Below are 23,661 nucleotides of genomic sequence, written 5' to 3'. Positions count from 1 at the left end.
ACTCATCATAGTGAGCCCTATTGTATCTGGCTAACAGGGCCTGAGTGTTTGCGATGCGCCAAATGTTAGCTGCCTGTGACGCTGTTCTTTTGCCAGAGGCGTCCAGGAGTTTAGACTCTTTGTTGGGCGGAGCTGCATCACCTGATGTCTACGAATTAGCCCTTTTTCTAGCATTTGAGACCACCATGGAGTCTAATGGAACAGGGCCCTTAATGTAAGCTGGGTCTGTAGGGGCAGCTTTGTATTTTTTCCTCAGTTCTAGGATTGATGACTCTAGCCCTGACAGCGTCCTTAAATACCTCTGTAGCGTGTTTAATAACCCCTTTGAGCATGGGTAAAGTGGATGTGGACCTTTGGGTGGTGTCAAAACTGTCCATTAAAAAATCCTCTTGGACCGGGTCTGTATGTAGGTCGACCCCGTGCTACTGGGCAGCCCGGTGTATCAGCTGATTAAAACCCATGGTGTGTTCTGGTGGGGAAGGCCTAGTGGGGTAGATGTCATCTTGCGGGACATTAGGGACATCAGGCGTATTATAGTCATCCCAGGGGTCAGGGGAACCTGGTGGACTGGGGTCCCCTAGTGGCAGGTCGTTGTCACCGTCCACTGTGTCATCATATGTGTCATCATCGTCTACTGGTGTAGGGGATGGCGTAGGAGAACGAGGTGGTTGGGGAGGTGGAGGTGGAGGAGGAGGTGGAGAAGAGACCCTAAGAGGTGATGTGGCTATGTCCCTCTTTTTAGGTGGTGGAGCTGGTGCAGGCATGTCCAGTGGTCTTTTCCTGGAACTCCGAGTCAATTGACCAGTTTTAGGGTCTTTAGTTAGAGTTTTTTGTTGAGGGTTTGGTCGAAAAAGCCCTTCTGAAGAAGGTTGGGTGTTCGGCGCAGTGTGTGTCGGTATCGAGGGCTTTTTCGGTGCGGGCTCCGGAGCGGTTTTGGGCTTCGAGCCGTGTGGTTTACCAGTCTGTGTGCTTCTTCGGTGTTGATGTATTTTTTGGCTCTGAAGAGTGTGAGTCTGAACTTTTGGGGTGTGGCTTCTTCATCGGCTCAGAGTGTTTTTCCGGTGCCGGGGAGTCACTACTTGGTGTCTTCGGTGCCGAGGGCTTCGGGGTGGAGGTAGCGGTCGGCCTGGAGGATGGGTGCGGCTTCTTTTTCGGTGCCGATGATTGGGCTTCGGCGCCGGTGGCAGGCAGACTCGAGCCCGAGTCGCCGGAAGGCTTGGTAGGCTTCTTTACCGGGCCCGAGGGCGGAGCATGGGAAGCAGTGTGTCGGTGTGCACCCGAGCCCGAAGGTGAAGGTGTGACCGAAGCCTTTGTTGTTGTAGGGAGTGCGTCTGGGGCGACGTCTCTACTTACGACCCGTTGAGCTGGAGTCACTTCTTCGACGTCGGAGTCATCGGCTTCGGAGGCGCTGATGAGGTCTTCTTCGACCCGATCCTCTGGCACATTGACGCCCTCTTGGAAGATGTCGCCAGGGATCAAACTCGACGAGCGAGCCATGGTCCTTCGAGCTAGTCGATCCCGGATGGTCTTCGAGCGGAAAGAGGCACAAGCTAGGCAGTCTCTGGCCTCGTGCTCGGGAGAGAGGCAGAGGTTCTACACCCCATGCAGATCGGTGTGGGGAAACTTCGACCCACATTGAGGACACTTTTTGAAAGGCGTCCTATCCATGAGCCAGAGGCCAAGGCTGAGGTCGGCCCGAAGGCCTTCTTCAACGACCGGAATCGAAGACTTGTAGAGATGCGTGCCGATTAGTGTTCGCGATCAAGACAATACCGTCGAAAGGGTGAAGGATTACGCATCGAAACGGGAATCGGTAACGGTTCCGAACTGGAGCGCGAGAAACACATCCGAGCCCGATGGCGGAAAAAAACAATCTGAGGATGGAGCTGATGCCCATGTGCACTATGATTCTAAGGAGAGTCACCTACCTCGTGACTTCCAAAGACTTTCCAGGACAAAAACAAGTGCAAACATCCAGGCCCAACACCAGATGGCGATCTATGCATAGTGTGTAATCTGCAGCTCATATGCCTCGAACATAATATTCTGATGCTAATGAAGAGGCCTTTTCAGGCAATCTGTAAAACACATACAGCTTGACCATAAAGTCCATGCAGTCAAGCGCACTGATTACAGAAATATTCTTATCACTTGAGAAAACACTTCATAAGGCTCCTGTGCTAACAAGTGCATGGCGTGGGTCCCTATTACATGAAGTGAATTATGAATCCTAGTACATACTTCATTAGCAAGCTTACAACACCTCCATGTTGGTCTGTTCCCAACATGCAGTATTTGCTAATACACATTAGTTATTAGGGAAGCCACAGATATATGTTAGCCAAGACATTTAGAACATTTTGAACTGCTCCTAAATATTAAAAGACAAAGGATCCTTCCCACAATCCCTCTCTAAAATGGTCTGCTGTGGTGAAAGGCATAGAGCCAAAAATGTCAATGCTTTTGTGATTGGCCCGAACAATCCTTATGACTCATAGAATTTCATTTAATGCAATTTAAACTGACTGTAAAGGGCTAGTGTCAAACTACAACTATGGATTCTGGCAATCCATAAGCTTCCGATTTGTCAAGCTTACGTGCATTCATTAATGAGGTCTTTTCCAGAAACAAAATCCTTTAATTTACCCTTTAAAAGGAAAATGCAGGAAATGTGGCTAAGTAACCAGCATTTTCACCAGAGAGAAATGTGAAACCATGACTTGAGTAGGTGGCAATATCATCCCATAATGCAGTGCAGTGACAAGTGGTCTCAGTTCATTAGACAGACAAGCAGAAGAAAACAGGTCCAGCATTATTTCATGTTCACCTCGTCACTCCTAGAAATGGTGGTTTATGAAGTCAATGAAAATACCAATTAACTGAGAGCTTCGAATACGAACAAGTAATTTTATATTTTCAGTTATGGGATCGCCATTAAATTCCACAAACATTAAATACAATAGCATGGTTGTCTCTTGTTAAAAGTAGTGGGTAAGTGTGGGGAAAACTCACTATCAAAAATGTGTTAACACGAGACCAAATATCAAGTTAAAACAGAACGTAATTGTTTTCTGAACCAGATTCACATTTCCTCAACAAAAGCAGAGGCAGCTGTTTTATTTTTAACCCCACTTGTGCTGTACAGTCGGCCGTTGAAAAAAAAAAACTCTCCACCCCACAATGGATTTAGTTACTGCTACGCTATCACATAAATACTGTTCCATTGAGATGAACTTAATGGAGAGGTTACTGTTTGGAGACTATGCATTAGGGAAGTTCAGTCACATATGCAAGTCTTTTTGTTTCTTTTTCCAAATAAGTCTTTCGAAGCACATGTTTTATAGCAACTCTTTCCTTAGCTGGCAAAGCACATAGGCACTGACTCCATATTATATTTGTTTTTCGCACAGTGGATGAGAGTAATATGCAGAGGTGAGTGAACACAATATGGTGCACGTGTATTGCACGATAAATTATGCAAGTAAGAGAAAGAAGAGATCTATGATCAGAGCAGCCGTGAAGGACCACTGCTAACACCCACTTGTCTGATGTGTTTCCTTCCAGCAAGGCAGGAAATCTTGGAGCCTGCCCGACCGGGGTTAGGTGGTTGAGAGGAAGGCAAGAGGAGTCACTGTTTGGAGGTAGAAGGATGTCCTTTACCATTGCCCTTGTTGCCACTAGAGTACCCACTCTGACTGTTGGTGGTGATGGGCTTGCTGCTGCCCACAGTAGGAGGGTGTAGGGTCTAGGGAGTTTGTCTTGGAGCTTGCCCAGTAGGGTTGCCTTTGAAAGGAGCTCCTAGGTACAGATGTTTGAGGGGCAACCATTGTCTTATTGGGGTTGGTCTCTCTTTTTTACTTTTCAGTCTTTCCATTGAGTGTATACTTCAATTCAATGCTGAAAGCATCAACCACATATGGCAATATACAATTACACAAACCAATGTAAAACCGGTAAGAAACATATCCCGCAACAGTGTGAGCTACGGTACAGTCCTCAGTGACATTACAAAAAAGCATAAGACCGAGATGAGGAAAGTTGAATGTAGTGCCAGAGGCCCTTCTATGCACTGGGACCACGTGATGACCTTTGACTACCATTGTTTTAATTGACTTTATCTTGAATGTACGACATTTTTTCCTGCACGTGCATTTTGCCTTGAAGTTTAATTTTGTGTCTCCTTGTAGCTTCAGAGTGGGAGTGTTTCACAGAGTAAGACAGCCTTAGCCTTGCCAGGAACAGAACGTGTGGATGTGCGTTTGAAAGCATGAGAGAGAGAAATGTGCGGAATGTACTTCTCTGTCTCGGAATGTAGTGTTATATGCAGTGGTGCCCAAATGTGTATTTTTTTGTTGTACATTGGGAAGTTTTATGAAGTTCTTACTATTGGCTATGACAAGCCCTCATGGCATCTTGACTTCGGACTCTTGAGCTCTGCACACACAAGCATGCCCCCAGGTTACTCACGTTATTTAGGTTATTCACATTCAAGATTGTTTTCTGTACTTTTGGAGAGGTTTTCTACTTTCGCAAGCTTCACTAAGATAAGGAGTTGGAATGTGTGGGAGCGCAGGAGAATACGTGAAAACTCCTATGCCTTTGGAATGCTTGCATGGAGATAGGCCAACTGCAGTATATTTCCTTGGCGCAGAGGAGGTCTTCTCGGAAACTTTGAGTGCATTGAGATTATTATAAAACTTTGGTTTCTTGACTTGGAAGGTGGGATTTTGGACCTGAAGGACAGAAAAGTCTATTCAGTGTGGCAGTTCCCGGCTTGCAGAGTCTTTTGACCCCAGGGTTGTGACTTCCCCAGTATGGTGTGGGCTTAGATGAAGTTACTGCAGCCAGTGAGGTATTTTCTCGGATTATTGGCATTGTGATGCATGAGTGTGTCTGTGTGCACATTCAAGTCTCCAGTGGTTAATTTGTGTATATATCTTTATATCTTTTCATGTTTTCCTTTGACAGGGTTTATTCCTTGTGTCTGATTACTTGCATTTAACAGTGCATATTTCTTGCTTTGGGTGTCCATTAGTATTATCATCTGCTTGTATTTTATCCCATGCATTTAATAGTTGCATTTAACTTGTGTGTTATTATTACTTGCTAATATATATAAATCTCTATATATACACATTTGCATATCGTTTCATTTGACACCTGGGAAACCCTTTCTGTTGGAAAGTGTTGCACAAATAAAACCCCACGCTTTGTTCTGAAAACTGTCTCTTGATCTGCCTCATTTTATGAGAGTGAAACCCATTTTCAGGTGTTTCCTTGCTTTGCCGTGTGTGTGCGCCTTCGTGTGGGAGTGCTGTATTTCTTTAATTTGGGAGTGAGAAGCAAGACAGTGGAAGAATACGCGGATGGTTCTCCGTTTGCATGGGTCCCCATGACAGAGGTGTGTATGTACGCAAGGTTACAGGTCTAACAAAGAAACAGGAGTGGAAAATAAGGCTCAGTGGTCGAGAGAGGTCAGTGCAAGGTTGCGGGAGTGCCGGCAGCTCTGAAGCTTTTGGTCGTGCCAGAAGGTGGTGATGGCTAGGAGGGCTTAGTCTTAATGGAAGGGCATGACACCCAACCCCCTAAGGAGTGGTTTTGTGGGCCTCTAGCAGGTTTGCATGCCTAATAGGTGTCTTGGTTCCACCCATACTAACAACCAAAGTCTTTATTTAGGAACCGGTAGCTGGGAGACGCTTAGGGCCTCATGTTCTTCACGAGATTCAGAGTTGGAGAAGAAAAGCGCCTATGGGCTTAGTGAGGACTGAAGGGGAGGAGCTCCGGAGAGACCGGCTTCTTTGCCTTCCCTGACTTTGTGTTCACTAAAGATGGTGGGGGTGCAGTCAGGTCCTACATATGAATCTTCTGCAGTGCCCACCGTCGCTCACATTGATACTGAAGAGTGTTCTTTGAACAGAAGGTGAGGCAAGCCTTGCACGTGGGGTTGTTGTGGTCGGAGGAGAGGCAAGGATTGCACATCTCGTGGTGGTCAATCCACCGGAACTTCGAGTGGCAATTGGGGCAGTAGTGGAAGCACGTGTTTTCCATTATTGTGCATTTATGCTTTACTATAAAGTCCTCAAAGTGAAGGGTGTGGAGCCTCAGGAAGGGCCTGAGGCACTGGCAGTTAGGTGTTGATGGGAGGTCAGAGTCTTTGGAGTGCTGTCTGGAGAATGAAGCAAAGTCAAAGATGTTCTACCCAGTCGATTTTCTTCCATTGAGGCGAGAGCTGAAACAACCAGTTGGGGAGATAAGTTGCCGAACATAAAGGCCCGTCGGTACATGTCCAAACTAGATGGCGCAAAAACAACCTCACATGGAATCAGTGCCCATGTGTATTGCCAGCTAGGGAAGGAGTCACTATATATCTGTGGCTAAAAAGACTTCTTTGAAGAAAAATGACTTCCAAACGTCTGAGCCCAACACTAGATGATAGGAGTATGCAGAGCATGTGTATATACAGCAACACAGACAAGCACAAAAGTAGTTCCCTAAGCAGTCAAAGATGACAAGTCAGACAAACAAAAGGATGGCAAAGAGGATATGCTCCAAAGGAGGGACAAACAAAAGAAAAGGATGGCAAGACATTGAATAAGAAGCAAGCAAATTAAAGTGACAATAAAGCCAACCAATGATAGGCAATGGGGGACCTCTAACCCAACTCATAAGTTCTTGGTAAGTTCTTAATAAGTATTTCCCAGCCAGACAGCTTGAGGTAGGCGAGATCTAAAAAATAGATTAAAAAGGCCGTGTTTATGATCTTCAGCACAGACACTGGAAAAAATGAATTAAGGCCTACTGTCACTGTACTGCTTTCTAAGACAATTGAGCAGCCTCCTTTCTTAAAGTGATCGGGCCAAGTTGCCTTTTAATGTATTTACTGCCTAAGTAACTATATTTCCTACATTCTCCTTTTTTGTGGACAAATCATTGTTTTAATTCTATTTAAAGAATGCAAAGATAGAAGTGTTGTGTCAATAACTTATATTTCATAGAGGTATTTCTCCATAAATGCGCGCCTGTAGATCTCTCATTTAGGGGAGAGGATAGGAGTTTAACAATTGAGATGTTAAATGTTTTATTGAGTTCCTTTGATGGCGAATCACAGATTCAAGCCATGGCACAGATCCTAGCATTACAACAAGCAGGATTACAGCGGTTGAGATTTCTAACAAAGCACACCACCTTGTTGCAACACCTCTGTCTTGCCCCTTTGGCTTTGCAGTGGCCCCTCCTCTAGTCTCTGGTCGCTGCAGATTAGCAGTGTACATGTGACTTCTCTGCTCCACGGGCAGCAGGCAGGTGTTGCAGGGCTGTGTTTAATCTGTCCGGATGGATTTCTCTGTCCTATGCTGCACCTCAGTCAGGCATGCAGCGGGGCCAGTGACTAGTGCTCCACTGATCCAGACCACGATGGATTTCTACTGAAAAATTACAATGGAGCAGCCTACTCCAAAACTGTATGCTTCAAGAATCAAACATTCACTTCCAGTCGCTGAAGATTTCTGGAACATAAATAAACACCATAGTAGGCTGTAAAACCATGAGTCACGGAGGAGGAGCCAAGATGGCCGACGGGACGGACGCTTGAGCTCCCGGCTCCGTGGACCGTCTGGCTTCCTTTGTTAATCCTGATCAATTCTCCTGACCTGCGCCGCTCTACCGCCGCGGATTACCGGCACTGAAGTGACTGGCGTTCTCCTGACACCTTTGTCGGCGGGTTTGGTAGCAGACTCGGTGTTTACTTCGACCTCCGGCGCTCCCCCTGGTCCCTGCGTAGATGGCCGCCGCTGGACGCCGAGGGATGTGGACGGGTTGCTGAGCTGGAATACTGCGGGTGGTCGCGGGGGTGAAAACGCTGGCTGTGCGACTGGAGTCGGACCCTTACGTCCGGGTCGGACTCCCCCTCGCGCTGGCAGTGGTGTGGACGACGTTGGAGCCCCCTAATACTAGCTCTCCTCCGCCACCCTGAAGAAAAGCGAGCGGACTCCATTTTGAAGTGTCTTCCTGCGGCGAACGGCCGGTCCTCACGGCAACCGTGGGGCGCTCTCGCCCTGTGCAGTTCCCGGGTGGAGCACGAAGCTTTTCCGGTGTCTACATCCTCGGATCTCCGGTATACATAGTCACTTTTGTCCCGCCACTAAGTGCCTGCAGTGGAGATGACAATGGCGCCTGCTCTTCTTGCTGAGACGCTGGCTGACCCTGGACTCGCAGTGTCTGCGTGCCCATGTGCCCCGGAGCTGATTGCCGCATCGGAGGAGCAGCGGGATAGGGCGGACCGATGCTTGGTACAGAGAGACCCGACCTGTGGGGATGTATTGGCCGCCCTCGTGGCGTTAAAAGTGGCAATGCAGAGTACTTGCTGGGCGCTGACCCGGAGAATCGATGAGGCACTGTTTGCAACGGGACGTTCCCGGCTGGAGGATCCCCCGCCGCCCATGTTTTCTCCTGGAGGTGAAACAATGTTGCAGAGCGGAGGGACGGTGGCGCGGAGTCCTCCTGGCTACAATGTAACGCGTCAACCCATCGACGCGGATACAGTTGCAGGGACACCCTTCACTTTGAACGCTGTGACTCTGCCTACGAACTACCTGTTGAGACCTAGCCTTTCACTTCCCTTGCCAGATGTTACCCTGAATGCACCTATCGCTGGAGCTTCTGTGGCATGTTACTGCTGCGTTTGGGACCCTGCGGTACGATACGGCTTCATTGTCCCCTTTCCTCGAGAGCGGCCATCTTGTCTCTTTGTCCTGGCTGAAGGTGACTCGCAGCAATGGACGGGCCTGAACCACATCTGCCGGTCCGGACAGGGGTGATGGCATGCTCGTTGTCGCTTTGGTTGGATCGGCGGACGGGGACCTGGACTGATACACGTTTTGCAATATTGGCTGAGTAGTTTTTAATGACCTGTTTTTTGCTACATGTCGCTGTGATTTCGCCTCCTGTTTCCTTCTTCTGCCGGGGGGAGGACTTGTGAAGTACTGAAGTGCTGGGTGGTATTGATTCGGGACCACCGGGTTTACGTGGGTCTTTTGATACTGTGCTGTACATGGCGCAGGATGTATGGGCGGCGCGGGAGTCCGGGAGATCGGCAGTGGGGTGGGCTCCTCCCCGCTTTTCCTTTTTCCTGGGAGTAGTAGGGTAGTGCACTCTTCTTTTTCTCCCTGGGTTCAACCGTGATTTTATGGTCCTTTTTCCTTTCTTCTTTTCTTAATTCTACATTTCGGGTTCCTATGGGGCGACAGACACGTAGCTAGGGGGGGGGTAGGCCATAGCCTCGGCATGCGTGTAGGGTGGGGGGTCTTCTTCGGCACGTTTTTTGTTTCTATGGGCCTTCTTTTTCTTTTTTCCGTCCTTTTCTTACGTCTTTTTCTAGGGTCAGTGGGGGGGACTGGTGTTAGGAGGGTAGCGGCTGGGAGGCACACTTCGCTGCGTATCTATATCCTGGTATTATAGTTTCGTGCCGCCATTTTAGATGTGTTCACTGTTAGTTGACTCTCCTGTTGGCTGTTACCCATTTATCATATGATCGTCTGTTCTGTACACTGATCCGTTCTAGCTTCTGTATCTCCTTACATAAACATTTTTAAAATTAACCTTACTGTCTCCTGCCACTCGGTGCACGTGGATTTATTGTAACATAGGTCGTATGCTTTTATGTGCTGCCGTGCCACTGAGTGGACGTATACTTTGCTATCAAGCTTCAGAAGTGTCGAGGCCGGCCGGATGGTTGTAGGCCCGTATTTGTCTTGTACACAGTGCTAAATAAAGGTTTAAAAAAAAAAAAAAAAAAAAAAAAAAAAAAAACATGAGTCACTACACTTCTAGTTTTTTTAAGCTGTGGACCTATTACCCTCTTTTTGAGGATTCATGGCACTGGTAGAATTTTCACCTTTCCACTCGTCATCTTTTTTCCAGCTTCTTCCTAGACTTTTTGGAGGCTTCTCTCCAGGTGCATTGCCAAATATCCAATTCTTCCTCTGGTTATTTCTGCACTAGCATTTCTGTTTCATACGTATTTATCTTGTCAAGTTCTCCAGACTTCATGGTCTAGATGGTTTTTCTTAGAACCATCTTTTTGCAGAGAATGGTGGAGTTCAGTTTTATATACCTTTAGTCAGCAACGTAGCTACATGAAAGTATCAGGGTCTTTGAGAATGATACAAGCATGCGACTTGACACTACTGTAGCTCTTAACAGCTAGGTTTGAAAAAATAAAAATAAAGAGTTTGTCCTAGACATTATTATAAGCTCTACTGACAGCCAAAATCATCATAAATGACTTTTCTACAACACATCAGTATGTAGAAGAATTTAAATGAAAGCATCGCAACGATCAACAAGGCTAAGGGCTGAATGAATTTAGTCCTGGATGATCGGAGAAATGTGAAACTAAATACAATCTGAAAAGTTAGAAAAAATGCAGACATTATTAAAGTTGATTTAAGATACACTAACTCGGGGGCGTGGCCAAGCAGCATGGCCGACAGGACGTGAGCTCCACCGGCTCCCGCTACCATGACCCCGAAATCCTGTAATAACGATCCTGCCAGGGCCCCTGTGCCGACGGATGGAGAGCGCATCGACCCCCTAAGCCCTGGGGATCGCTCCGGAACGTAGTGGAGTGGGAATCCTGCAGTGCAGCTGTGGTACGGCACCCGCAGTCGCCAGCCCGGATACGTGATCACGAGAGGCCGGGGTCTGGGGCCTACTCCCGGACGCTGAGGACGGCCGGAGCGTGGTACACGGCAGAGCTCCGGACGTGGGGATGCAGGCTCCTTGACCGGTAGAAAGAACATCCTCGAGCCACATCGGGTGCCCGGGACGGGTGCACTGGGGGACTCCGGTCGCCAGGCGGACGAGCCGGAGGGTGGCGGAGTGGCTGGCGGGTCTGACCCGAACTACCCCCATGGTGAGAGCGACATCCTGGTACAGTGCGTGGCGGGGGGGATTGAGGTCAGGAGCCTCCACGAGTGCCTGGCGAGGAAGCCGGAGAACGGACCCTGCATTCCCCGACCTGGGTACGGAAGACGCGAGGCCGAGGTCTGGGGCCTCCTACTGGACGCCAGGGAGGGCGAGATCGCCCCCAAGCGGAGATCCTGGGGAGACAACGCTGCCGCCTTGGCCGGAGGGAGGCTCACCCCCGGGACGCTGCGGGAGGCCGGGACGGGCCTCTGGCGGGCCCGAGACCGTGGTGGAGTGAGGCGGGGCCTGGCGCGTCGGGTCCGGCCGTTATCATAGCGGGTACGGCGGCCTGGTGAGGAGGTTGGCGGAGAGGCCTGCGACTGGGAGCCTGTGAGATTGACGGGAGACGGCGTGGAGGGGCTGCCGGGCCCGACTGGAGATGAGGTGAGGACGATTCCGTTCCTGCGTGGGAGTGCCTGGCGCATACGATTGGCGGCGAGGGACCGGACCTGCGGCGCCGTGGGGCCCTGAGGTGCCGAGCTGCAAGGGAGACTGGGGTTGGCTTCACGGGGGGACGCTGGAGGTTCCCCGGAGCCGGGCTCTCGCCGGACCACACTGCAGAATCCTACGACGGCCACGAACCTGAGAGGCCAGGTGGGGACTGGCCGGCGGCGCCTGGACCGCCTCGGAGGAGAGAGACTTGGCCGCTGCGGGACGGGACGAGGCCTAGCTGTGGGCGGCCTGCTCCGGATACTTGGGTTGCCGCCTGGGTGCCACTGCTGACGAGGGAACGGCCGCTGGACTCGGGCGGTGCCTCCAGGGAGTGGCGGCGGGGGGGTCAGCGCAGCCCCTGGGGTCCTAAGTCATTAATCCTCGCCTGAGCACTTCCCACGGTCGGGAGAGAGTGCCAGCTTTGGGCCCCTGCGCGGCCTCGCGGCGGCCTTGAGCGCCTCGGGAGGACTCGGGGATGACGAGGGGTAAGATGTCTCGATCGACGCAACCGAACACGATCACGCAATATACCACGCAGAGACTGCCATCCCAGCGGCTTACGCGGCAGACGGGCCTAAGCGGGGCGGAGGACGACCCGGCGGAGCCCTCCCGTGCGGAGTTGTTAAAAGCGATACAGGGGTCCCACTCGGCGCTGGAGCGGCAAATCGAAACGGTCTCCATTGATGTGAATTTGCTCAGGACAGACCTCCGAAACGTGGCGGATAAAGTGGCCGATGCAGAAGGGAACATAGAGCACCTAAAGGGAGAGGTGAAGACCCTCACACAGACAGTCGTGCAGCTCAGGGCTACGACAGCTGCCCTGGAACGGAGGGCGGAAGATGCGGAAGGGAGGGCCCGCCGCAGTAACATCCGGGTCGTTGGTGTACCGGAACCGGCGGAGGAAGGCAACGCGGAACGGTTCCTAGAACGCTGGATTCGTACGAGTCTGTGCCCGAGGGGGCTGTCGGACGTTTTTGTCATCGAGAGGGCACACAGGGCACTGGTGCCACCGCCAAGACCTGGGGCCCCTCCACGGGCCATCATCGCCAAAATCCTTAATTACCGCGACAGGGACTGTATTCTAAAGGCGGCGAGGGAGGTGGCGAATCTTGTGTATGAGAACAGCAGGATCTCCATTTACCCTGACTATACGCAGCAGGTGCAGGAGCAACGAAAGTCATTCCTGGGGGTTAAACAGAAGCTACGGGCGATGAACCTGCAATACATGCTGCTCTATCCCGCCAAGCTAAAGGTACTGTGTCAGGGGAAGGCTCACTTCTTCGAAACCCCGAGAGAGGCTTGGGAATGGTTGGAAGCTCGGGGAGAGGATGTCCCGTCGGGAGCAGGGAGAGGCCCCCGTGTGGCGTGGGGTATTCGGCCACAGCGGAAACGTCCTAACAGGCGCAGGTATTCCGCGGGGCCGGTGGCAGGCCAGGATGGTGGCAGAGTGACAGTGGGAGCTGACGGGGCCCTGCAGCTGGGACAGGCGGGAGCAGAGGAGGGGCCGGCGGGCCCCGAAGACATTTTGGTCCCGGATACGCTGCCGGCCTCGGAGGGAGAGGTCGTGGCCGCAACCCTGGTGATCCCGGAAACATTGGGGGTTGAGACTCCGGGCCGGGGGGAGCCCTCTTGAAGTGACATGTTGCCCAGGCTTGGAGAGTCTGGGAAGGGATGTGACACTACCCTGGGTTGCGGTGTCTGTACTAGGCTGTGTGGGGGCTGAGACATGGACCCGGGAGGGGTTTGCCGTTTCTGTGGAATTTGAGTAATGGGGCGGGAGGGAGTTGGGTGGGGGGACTGGGTGTTGAGGGGAGATTTGGTCAGGTTGCGCCTGGTATGTATGGTTGGTAACAGGGTCAGAACGGGGGTCGGGGGGGGGTGGTGGTTTGAGTGCGGGGGTCTAGTTTGGGTGTGTGAATGGGGTGGCTGTGCGCGTCCTGGCACCAGCGGGGTAAGGGCATATGGGCATGTTTGGTTGTTGCTGGCATAGTGCTCGTGGGTGGGGGGAGGGGGGCATTGTTGGGGGGGATGTTGATGGGGAAAGTTGATGACATCAGTTCTATTGCAGGTCAGGTACCGGAGTGGGGCTACGTTGGGATGGGGTGGCCGAGGCGGGGTGGAGTGATTAAGAGATCATGGGATACAAGTTTTTGAGCTGGAATGTGAGGGGGCTCGGCACGTGCACAAAGCGATACAGGGTCCTCTCCTTCCTCCGGCGGCACAAAGTATCGATAGCGTGCCTACAGGAGACCCACTTAGTAGATGAAGGGGCGCAGAAGCTGGGGAAAAAATGGCGGGGACAACTGTTTAATTCATCCTTCTCTACATACGCCAGAGGGGTCCTGATATGGGTGGCGCCGGGGGTGCCGTTCGCCATCCGATATGTGGAGGCGGACGTCGAGGGCCGATACCTGCTCCTTCGGGCGCGATTAGATGGCAGGGACATAGTCATTTTGAATTCCTACGCGCCCAATATAGATGACCCCGCATTTTTGGGGGCCTTGCAGGACGTTTTGACTTCCGATCTGGGGACCCCGATACTCTGGTGTGGTGATTTCAATTGTGTCCTGGATCCGGTACTGGACAGGGCGCCCCCCCCGGGAGGGGACGAAACCGCGAATGACTGACCAACTCAAAAGGGTGATGGCCAACATAGGGGTGGTGGATGTTTGGCGCCAAAAGCACCCCACGCAGAAGGTGTTCACCTGCTTTTCACCCACGCACAACACACATAGTCGGTTGGATCGGGTTTTGGTGGCGGATGAGCGGCGGGGTATGTCGGTGGAAGTCACACACCTGGCTCGCTTCTTATCGGATCACTCGCCGGTGGCATGCGTGGTCCAGTGGGGACCCCCGGTGGTCCGTCCTCGGACTTGAAGGCTGCCGGCGGACCGCCTCCGGGACCAGGTGGGGAGGGAGCGCGTGGCGGCAGCCATAGGGGACTATGTAGCCCTCAATTGGGGAGCGGGAGACCTGGCAGTAGCCACGAAGTGGGAAGCCCTAAAGGCAGTGGTGAGGGGCGCATGTATGGGGCTCACCTATGGGGTCCGGAAACAGCTTCTCCGGGACCTACAAAAGGAGGAGGACCTCCTCCAGCAGATCCAGAGGGTGGGGGACCCCGATGCGGTGTAACAGCAGGAGGAAGGGGAGGCTCGGGCACGGATGCAGGACACCTTAGACAGGTTGGATAAGTTCACTCTGGGCCAATATAGGCAGCGCCTCCATAGAGAGGGGGATAAGTCGGGACGGCTGCTAGCATGGATCCTGCGGCGAGAGCAGGCTCCCGAGCGTATCGTGGCTCTGCGGGACTACGCCGGAAGTGTGGTATGCTCGGAGCAGGAGCTGCTGGGGGTACTCCAGGCTCACTTGAGGCGGGTGTACGAGGCGGCCCCAGATATCTCGGAGGACCAATATTTGCCATATTTACAAGGGCTGAAGATGCCGACCTTGGCGGACTCGGATCGGGAGGGTTTGGAGGAGGGCTTGTCCTCGGCGGAGGTCCGGGGAGCGCTGGCCCGCTTGCCGTGTGCTAAATCGCCCGGCAGTGATGATTTTCTATCAGAGTTCTATCAAGAGTTCGCGGAGGAACTGGCGCCGCTCCTGCTGCAGGTGTTCCAGGCGGCGTTAGAGAAGGGTGAACTCCCACGGACCATGGCCCGGGGCGAAATCTGTATGATTTTCAAACCGGGGGGTGATAAGTATGACCCGTCGTCCTACCGCCCTATCACCATGTTGAATACGGACGTAAAAATCCTAACGAAATTGTTGGCCACCAGGCTGGCTCCCCATATGGCACATTTAGTGCACCAGGACCAATGTGGGTTTATCCCAGGGAGGAATACGGCGATGAATCTCCGACGCCTGAAACACAAACAGCATGAAGTGAGGAGTCGGGAAGATCGGACGGTGTTGGTCTCTATTGATCTAGCTAAGGCGTTTGATACCGTGGATTGGGCGTACTTACAGGAGGTCCTTCGGAGGGTGGGCCTTGGGGCCAACTTTCGTCGGTGGATACAGATTTTATATAGCGCCCCGAGGGCAAGGGTGCGCCTGGGTGCTGCGCGATCGGAGGAGTGGCGGCTGGGACGGGGCACGAGACAGAGATGCCCCCTCTCGCCGCTACTTTTTGCGCTGGCGATTGAGCCGTTCGCTGTCACGATTAGGGCAGAAATGGAGCAATGGGGAATCCAGGTGGGGGATACGCGGAATGTGATATCGCTCTATGCAGATGACGCCTTGTTTTATCTGAGGGCACCGACGGAGGCACTTCCGGTCCTGCTGCATCACCTGGACCGTTTTGGGGAGGCGTCGGGCCTGAGAATTAACCGCAGTAAATCTCTTATATTCCCGCTTTCGGGCTTTGATGCAACGCCCTGCGAGGCCCTGCCGGAGCTGGGGTTGCGCTGGGAACGTGCGAGTTTCCGGTATTTGGGTATTCAGGTGGCCGCCACGGAGGGATTGGCACTCGCACGGAACATGGATCGGGTACTTGCCTCACTGCGACAGTCTGACGTTTTGGAACGCCGTGCCGCTGTCCCTAATGGGACGCCTGTCTGTAGCCAAGATGGTAATGCTGCCACGGACCTTGTACATCCTGCAGAATACGCTATGCCCTCTCCCTCCTAGGGTTTTCCGGACCCTCAATTCACTGCTGACCTCCTTGCTTTGGACGGGGAGACGCAGTAGGGTGGCCCTCAGGACGGTCGTGCGCACCTATGAAGAGGGGGGATTGGAGGCCCCACGTTTCGATTTATATTATTATGCAGCGCAGCTCCTCCCGGCAGCCAGATGGTTTGCAGACACGGATGTGTGGGAGACGCGATTGCTGGCGGGCAGGGCCACGGCGACGGACCTTCAATTGGCCTTGATGCGGGGGTCGGGGGCGGACGCGGCGCTCCCCTACGTAGTGACACATACGGCACGGGTATGGCAGCGGTTTGTCAAGCGGGTCTTGGGTGCGGCACCCTTCCATAGGGATTTACCAATTTGGATCCTGGCCCCCATGGTGGATCTAGAGCGCCATGTCTCATACCGGGACTGGAAAGAGGGGGGTTGTGAAGTGTTGGCAGACCTGTACCCCTCGGAGACCTTCCTGTCATTCGAGCAAGCGGAGGAATTTTACGGCCTTCGGGGGGGGGGACAATACCTACATTATCAAGGGCTGCGGGCGGTGGTGCGTTCGGTCTGGCCGCAGTGCCCGGAGATGCCCCCGATGACGCAGACTCTTAATGTAATCCTGACGTGCGGCCGGGGCCGTAGATTAATTGCATTGTTATACGCGGCGGTGCCTCCGGCGTGGGCGGCCTGGGAAGCGGATTTGGGAGAGCCTTTAGAGCAAGGGCAACGTACGCGAATCGGAGCCTTGACGAGGAAAGTTTCCTGTAACGCGCGGTTTAAGCTCACCCATTTTAATTTCATGCATCGCACCTACCTTACCCCGAAGGTGCTGAGTAGGTTTGGAATGGGCAGGGGGGACGACTGCCCTCGGTGCGGCGCAGCAGGGGCGGGATTTTTACACCTGGCCTGGGACTGCCCGCTGGTAGAGACGTTCTGGGTAGGAGTGGTGGGCCGCGTTGCGGCCGCCACTGGCCTCCGAATCCAACGGACACCCCTACACTGCCTGTTAGCCCTGGTTCCCAAACCGAGGAAATGGAGACTTGCCTATAAATTGCTGCAGTTAATGTTGGTTTTGGCGAGGCGTAGGGTCGCGATTACCTGGATGGGTCGGAAGGCCCCGGAGCTCGATACGTGGCTCAGGGATGTGAGGGAATGGTCGCTGGCGGAAGAAACACATATGCAGAGCTCTAGGAGGGACGAGAAGTTGCAGGGGGACCTTCTGGCGTGGCGAGTTCTGTGTATGGAGGGGTTGGCGGAGGAGGGGCAATCGCCACAGAGTGAGTCGGAGGGAACGAGTGGGGAGCTGTATTCCCCGCTACCTTCGGAGGGGGAGGTGATGAAGGCGAGGCTGATCCTGTGCGGCACTGAGCGGGGCTGGCCCGGATACTCTCACGTTATAGCCGGTGGCCTGCCTCACTCCAAGGTATTCCATATGTATATGTTTGCTGATTGGACCTGTATGTACTGCTTATTTCTGATGTCGGGGGGAGGGGGGAGAAATCTGATTGTTTGTATTAAAATGAAAAATAAAGTTTTCAAAAAAAAAAAAAGATACACTAACTCAAAAGTTACCACGAAACCCACACAGCAAATAAAAAAACTGTATGTTAAGTTTTTTTCTGGGAGAAGTCATAAGTACTCAGTCACAAAACAATTAAAGATCAAGTCTTACCTCCACAGCGATGGGTGTTCCACAGGCCTGATTTTCAGCACCTACACATTCTTTCACAGTCAGCGGGTCGACAAGCCATAATGCTACTGTGGCAGGCCAATTGCCACCTAGATTTGAGACCGTATTTAAAAGTGTCATGTATGTTCCTCCAATGAGTGGGTCACTAACTTTAGCGTTGAAAGCCATAATAGCAACGTACATGCTGTACACAGAAATCTGTGGATAAAAATATTTAAAGCAATGAAAAAACTTCTCCTTTAGAATTCTTAATGCATGTTATGTACTTACACAGTGGAAAAAAAACAGGTGCCAGAGTATATGCATTTGCATCGATGGAGGTAATTAAAAAATATCATACACTTTGATATGTTCAAACACTGAAAAAGGAATACGAGGCAAAATCATGTTCTAGCTTCAAAAAGTTACTTACTAGTGACTACGGTTATCGATTAATTAGGTTCATCCATTTTGTTCTCTGGTACCCAGTTAACTACCTCTTTTTTCCGCCTTTTAATTAAGTACCCCATTCTCTATTTGTCTGAATTACCTTAAATTGTTACCCTTTATTATACAGCTTCATGTTGCATTGTGGTTGGGTTTGTACTATATATCACAACTTCAGAAACCTGCATGCATACAATCATACCATTGCAAATGCCTACTCATAGAAGCCATTTCAATTTCCTTTTTAAGAACGGAAGGAGAATCCTTTTGGAAGGGGCCCTTTTGACTGTTGGACTGATTATTGATGAAGAACAACTGTTGTATGCAATAACTTGTCCTTTTCAAACAGTGGCATTGCTACAGAATTACAGATTTTAAGGCTGGGGTACTCAAGAGATAGTCGTCCTTAGCAATCGTGTGCTTCCACAGCTCCCATAGATTGCATTCAGGTCTTTGTGTCTTCCAAGATGAAGTGATTGAGCCTCAATGTAACCACATACTATTCCTGAGGAGTGTAAGGCGCATCAGATATCCAAGTTGTGTGGCGTCTCCTCAAATGAGGCAGTATATGGATGTGGAAAGAAAGTTGGCAACATGACCCCTTCCCCCATACAAATGCTTTCTGACAAAATCTTTAGAACTTATTTGGTTAAGTCTATACGAATAACCTATCCCATTTTGTTGCAAGTAAATGGTTCTGAGACTCAAAAGGCTTGAGGCTCACTCACCTGACATACTATGGTCTACAAGAAAAAAGGCTTTGAATGGAGGAGATAATTTACTCCTATATGGCACTCCTCACCTGTACAATTATGAACTGCACGTCACATGAGGCCATCAGCAGAAAGATTTATGTACGAGTCTGCCTGGAGTCAGGATTCAACCTCAAAGCAATTGTGGGCTCAAGGTCAGAGGAAGCATGGTCATTAGACACATCAACTGTACTGCAGCTAAAGTAAGCTTGCAGGTACCAACTGCACACTGGATTCAGCTAGGCAATGTGAACATTACATTATTCACTGAGCTATAGAGTGGTTTGATCACTGTTGAAAAGGCCCATCTCATTATTGCACTCCGGTAACTGCAACCTCAACTAGGTTCTCAGAGAAGAGTCAGAGGCTGGCAAACACTAGCCACTCAGAAAGCACAGCCTAAATTGGTCCATTGTAGGAATAAATCAGCACTCTCACTCTCCAAGGACAGAAGATCTCTGCTCTAAAGGCAGGTGGGAGTGCTGTTCAAACTGACTGCCCTATATGTCCTGAGGATTGCCTGGGGTACAGCAGAGCCTTAGTAGAGATGTCGAAGGCTAAAGTCCAGGCTAGCATACCACCTCAGATTGTGAAGATCATAACTGCCTAGACAAGGCGGCCGACAATGGATCTGAACAGAAGCTTCCAGTGGTCCAAATTCTGCAGTCAGATCCACCTTGTATCATGTGGGTTGACCCAAGAAAAGGGGTGCTGGGCACCCCAGAGGTTTTTTTTAAAGTTGCGTCTACTCAGGCCTGAAACATTAACCTCACATTGCTGTATGAATATTAGAACGAGATCACTGTAGATTAGCTTGTTGTCATTATTTGATTAGCTTCTAGGAGTACAGAGCAAACAACATTTGAACTTTTGATGCGTGTCAGGCCTGCTCACATTTCTTCTCGTTCTATTATTTTGTGCTGTATCTCTGTATGGGTGCTATCAGACAGTAAAAGTAGGTTTGTGTAATCAATGTACTAATTCAAACTAATTCCTCCTTCCGCGTTTGTTCTAATGCTCAAGCTCCAAGTGGAATATACAGTAGCCCTGTTTCCTTCCTTTCACATACCACAAGTACAGCAGAAACAGCAGAAGAGACATTCCCTGACAAAAAAGAAGGGGTATCACACAGAGCAATACTATAAAGGTTCTTTACATACAGAAAGAGTAAAAGAATGTGGCTAGCCATATTATCACCTTCTGTCCCACCAGCACGCATGCATACAAAAAACACACAGACAATATAGAAACTGCATTGCAAGTTTCTTTTACACATTCAGCCTAGATAAACTGTAGCAGGTCAACATGCTCCTCTAGATCTGGATGCAAATTTTAGGCGTTTTAATTTGCATACTACTGTAGGTGAAGAAATTGATTTCGGATGTTACATTCTTTAAAAATATCTTTGTGTATTTCTGAATTAGATGATTTCTACTCTTCCCATGAAATCCTGTTTTTGTTTAGTATGCTTGGAAGATGTATCAGACAGTGAGAGTTTGTAACACAAGAACCATATGCACCGTTAAGCCTCTCCATAGTGCTGGCTAGTACTCCCAAGTTGATGGCTCCAAGTAGAGTTTTGAGTGTTTGCATTGTTTTTCAAAATCAATATTGGTTTGTTTGTCAACAGGATGATTCCTCAAAGCTCTAAAATGTTTGTATATAGGGTCATTTTCACAAATTTCCAAAGGCCCAGAGCGATTCCCACCCATCCCGTTTAAGGGTGCACCACTGTAAACTCTAGAGCCATCTGAAAATGGCATGAACTTCATGAGATTCTCCCTTTGCATCCACCAATATAGGGACTAGGTCAATCTGTGCATATCAAGGATTTGTACTTTATGTGGCCCAAGATTTGACGAGCGAATTCTCTCAGCCGTTCTTAAGATACACACATGCATGTAATCAATTAAGGAGTAGGAAAAATGCAGGTTGCCATTATTAACAAAAGTGACATTCAATGCATTACTCATTGACGGTAGCCATGTTTAAGATTCTGAGACTGGTTTTGAAAAACCTGAAATCTGGTTATCTGAGGAAAACACTCTAGCACATGATGTACTGAAGACTAAGTAAATTACTTTGAGTGGAATGCAGATCTCATTTATGATCAGAAAGTGAGATCGCCTTCAGAATGATAGACTGTACTGAACTATATCACCTTGGTGAGCCAATGGTTTGAGAGAGTGCATAAACACCCCCTTATGCACAAGTGTATTACTACAGGCATGATGTACTTCAATAATGGTCACTATGTAGATGTTACCCCCTTAGATAGGTCCTTGAGCTGGAGCTGTTTTCAAGCACAAACCCAATCTACTGCTCATGTGCTGGAAACACGGAGATGCTGACACATGCATTCAAGAGATTAATAAGCAAACTTTTCAGCAGAGTGATTAGACAATCAACACACATTCTGATGTTTTTCTTATTTTGAAAGCTTATTCACTGTTAAATTTAGCGTGGGCTTTGGGAAGACCCTTCTGTCCAAATTAAGATACATTTAAAATATACTAAGGACCCGATTAGTCCACAGGATGTAATGACCTTGTAATTAGACAGACTGGATATCCGTCGCATTAACGGTCAAACCCATCTGTCAGATTCTAAATCAGGCCCATAGTTCTGTAGTGTTCTTGCCTTGGATCTGAATTTAAGGCATATTTTCCAGATAAGATTAAAGGCCCTTAATAACGTGATGGTGCAAATCTCTGGAAAATGTCACTGAAATGATCACAAATTGATTTTGTTCAGACTCAGATGGAAATATGATATTCTCTCTTGAACTGGAGATTTGATTGGTGGAGGCATGCGAAGAGATTGTCTGGAAAGGGGCTTGTCTTCAACAAATAAAGATGCAAACTGACTAAAGACCTGGGTTTGATGGTTGCTTTGCCTAGGGGCAACATGAAAAATAGCCTTTGGTTACAGTTGTCTTCCATAACTATGATCTTAAGCTTTTCAGTTTTTTTTTGCATTCCTTCTGTCCTAATCCAAACCTAACCCCCAAAGAGCATAGTACATGAACATTGTAGGTGTTGCTAGAACTCAGGCTGCCGTGACACCCTGGAAATGTTGGGTTTTATGGTTGTATTTATTCCCTTTCCTGCTGTAGTGTTCAATTCGATAGACACACGAGTTAGGGGCCTACACCTTTCTTGAAAGGAGGTTATCCTCCTTGCTTTGATTGTCTACACTAGGCCCCCTCTTAGTTGATGCTTGCAGGGGAAGTCCAGAACTTGCAAATAAACTGTACATATCTTATAGCTATCTAATGCATAGACTGTGTACCTGTGGTGACAAATTGATCGCAATGTGGTTTATATAAAATGTTTGTAACTTTTGCAAAAAAACAAATTCAATAAACAGATTTTGACATAACAATGTAGGTGTCAAATTTTCAGTACACCTCTGGTTTATGCCGAACAGGGTACATTTGAGACCAATGCCGGAGTGCTTCTCTGTCGGCCAGATAACTGGTATAAATCCACCTTGATCAGACAACAGCTGCTATTCTTGGTGACGTTTCAGCACCTCATGTATTTTTTTATAATGAAAGAAGACTGCATGGGCACCATAAAACCCTCCCATAGAAACCCCCACTTAATAAACATAGCAACTATCACTGACAGCAGGCTGTTGGGTACATATTACTAAAACAGGTGATTTAGTGGGAAACTCACTAATATTTTGAAAGCATTACTAAACAGATTAATAAAAAGAAAAACACAAATGTTATGTGCATTTTAAAAGGCAGTAAAATTATAAACCAGATTTTTAATCAAAAAGTTGTAAAATATGTGTAGAAGCTATATATAATGCACAAAAAAGAATACGTTCCTCTGGTCCCAGAGAAACATCTATTCAGAGCAGCACCAGGTTGAGGCTGGGAAAGGGGTCAGGGGGAAATATGTATACAACAAATTGAGAACAAAGTTTGATAGTTGTTTAGAACTCTTTCTGTTGGGTTATTAGTGAGAAAGTGCATCTTTTTGTGTGGTAACCCCCACTCATCTTTGGGCTGATGCTGCAGGTTTTTTTTTGTTGAGTTGTTTTACTCTTGGGACTGGGCAGTAGTGCTTTGGTGTGGAGTGTACATGATCTACGGCCCAAAACCTGGTAATTTTGGCTAACTCATAACTGCCATATTTAACTTTCATGTAAAGCCATAGTATGTGGTGAAGGAAATAAACCAATGGCATGGAAAAGTAAAATGTCACCTGTGAACTGCAGCACGTTGTGCAATCCACTAAGCTGACAAAGGAAACATTGCTGCAGGACTACTTGTGTACTCTGACTCCTGCAGCTTTTGAACCTGCAGGAGAACCTGTCAAAATAGCACTTTGAAAGGAAAGAACAGTTTTAATTGAATGACATCTAAATAGGCCTTGTAACTCACAAGCTGGGTGCCTAGTATTCTAAAGTGGCATAGGCAAGAATTTAATGATGGCACGTACCTACAGTGACTAGCCACCAAAAGGTATTTTTACTGTAAAGGGCTGTAGCTGTCCTATGATAAAAGGAATATGCTACTTACCAGTATGCATCTGTTCTTGGCATGTAGAGCTGCAGATCTATACACTTTTGCATAGATCGCCATCTGGTGTTGGGCCCGGATGTTTGCAGTTTGTTTTTCTTCTTGGACAGTCTTTGGAAGTCACAAGTTCGGTGACTCCTCCTTCGGTCCGTACTGGGCATGGGCTTCGGCTCCATCCTCAGATTGTTTTTCGCCAGCAGGGAAAAGAGGGAGCGTAGTGATAATAGTAAGAAACCCATGTG

The 23,661-nt window shown here is 49.4% G+C and overlaps 1 protein-coding gene across 3 annotated transcripts in view; it reads right to left on the bottom strand.

Annotated features, from left to right (window-relative positions):
- Window positions 1-23,661, bottom strand: part of SLC33A1 (solute carrier family 33 member 1) — a 324,811-nt gene that overhangs the window by 4,838 nt on the left and 296,312 nt on the right. For all 3 annotated transcript variants that reach the window (XM_085634792.1, XM_085634793.1, XM_085634794.1), the window contains one exon: window positions 17,687-17,902. In XM_085634792.1, the coding sequence (XP_085490918.1) occupies window positions 17,687-17,902 (216 nt within the window). The remainder of the gene's footprint in view (window positions 1-17,686; window positions 17,903-23,661) is intronic.

Source organism: Triturus cristatus, chromosome 11, assembly GCF_964204655.1.
Source record: "Triturus cristatus chromosome 11, aTriCri1.1, whole genome shotgun sequence".
Taxonomy (NCBI): domain Eukaryota; kingdom Metazoa; phylum Chordata; class Amphibia; order Caudata; family Salamandridae; genus Triturus; species Triturus cristatus.
Note: the sequence above shows the minus strand (reverse complement) of the source record. Positions and strands in the feature narration are given on the sequence as shown.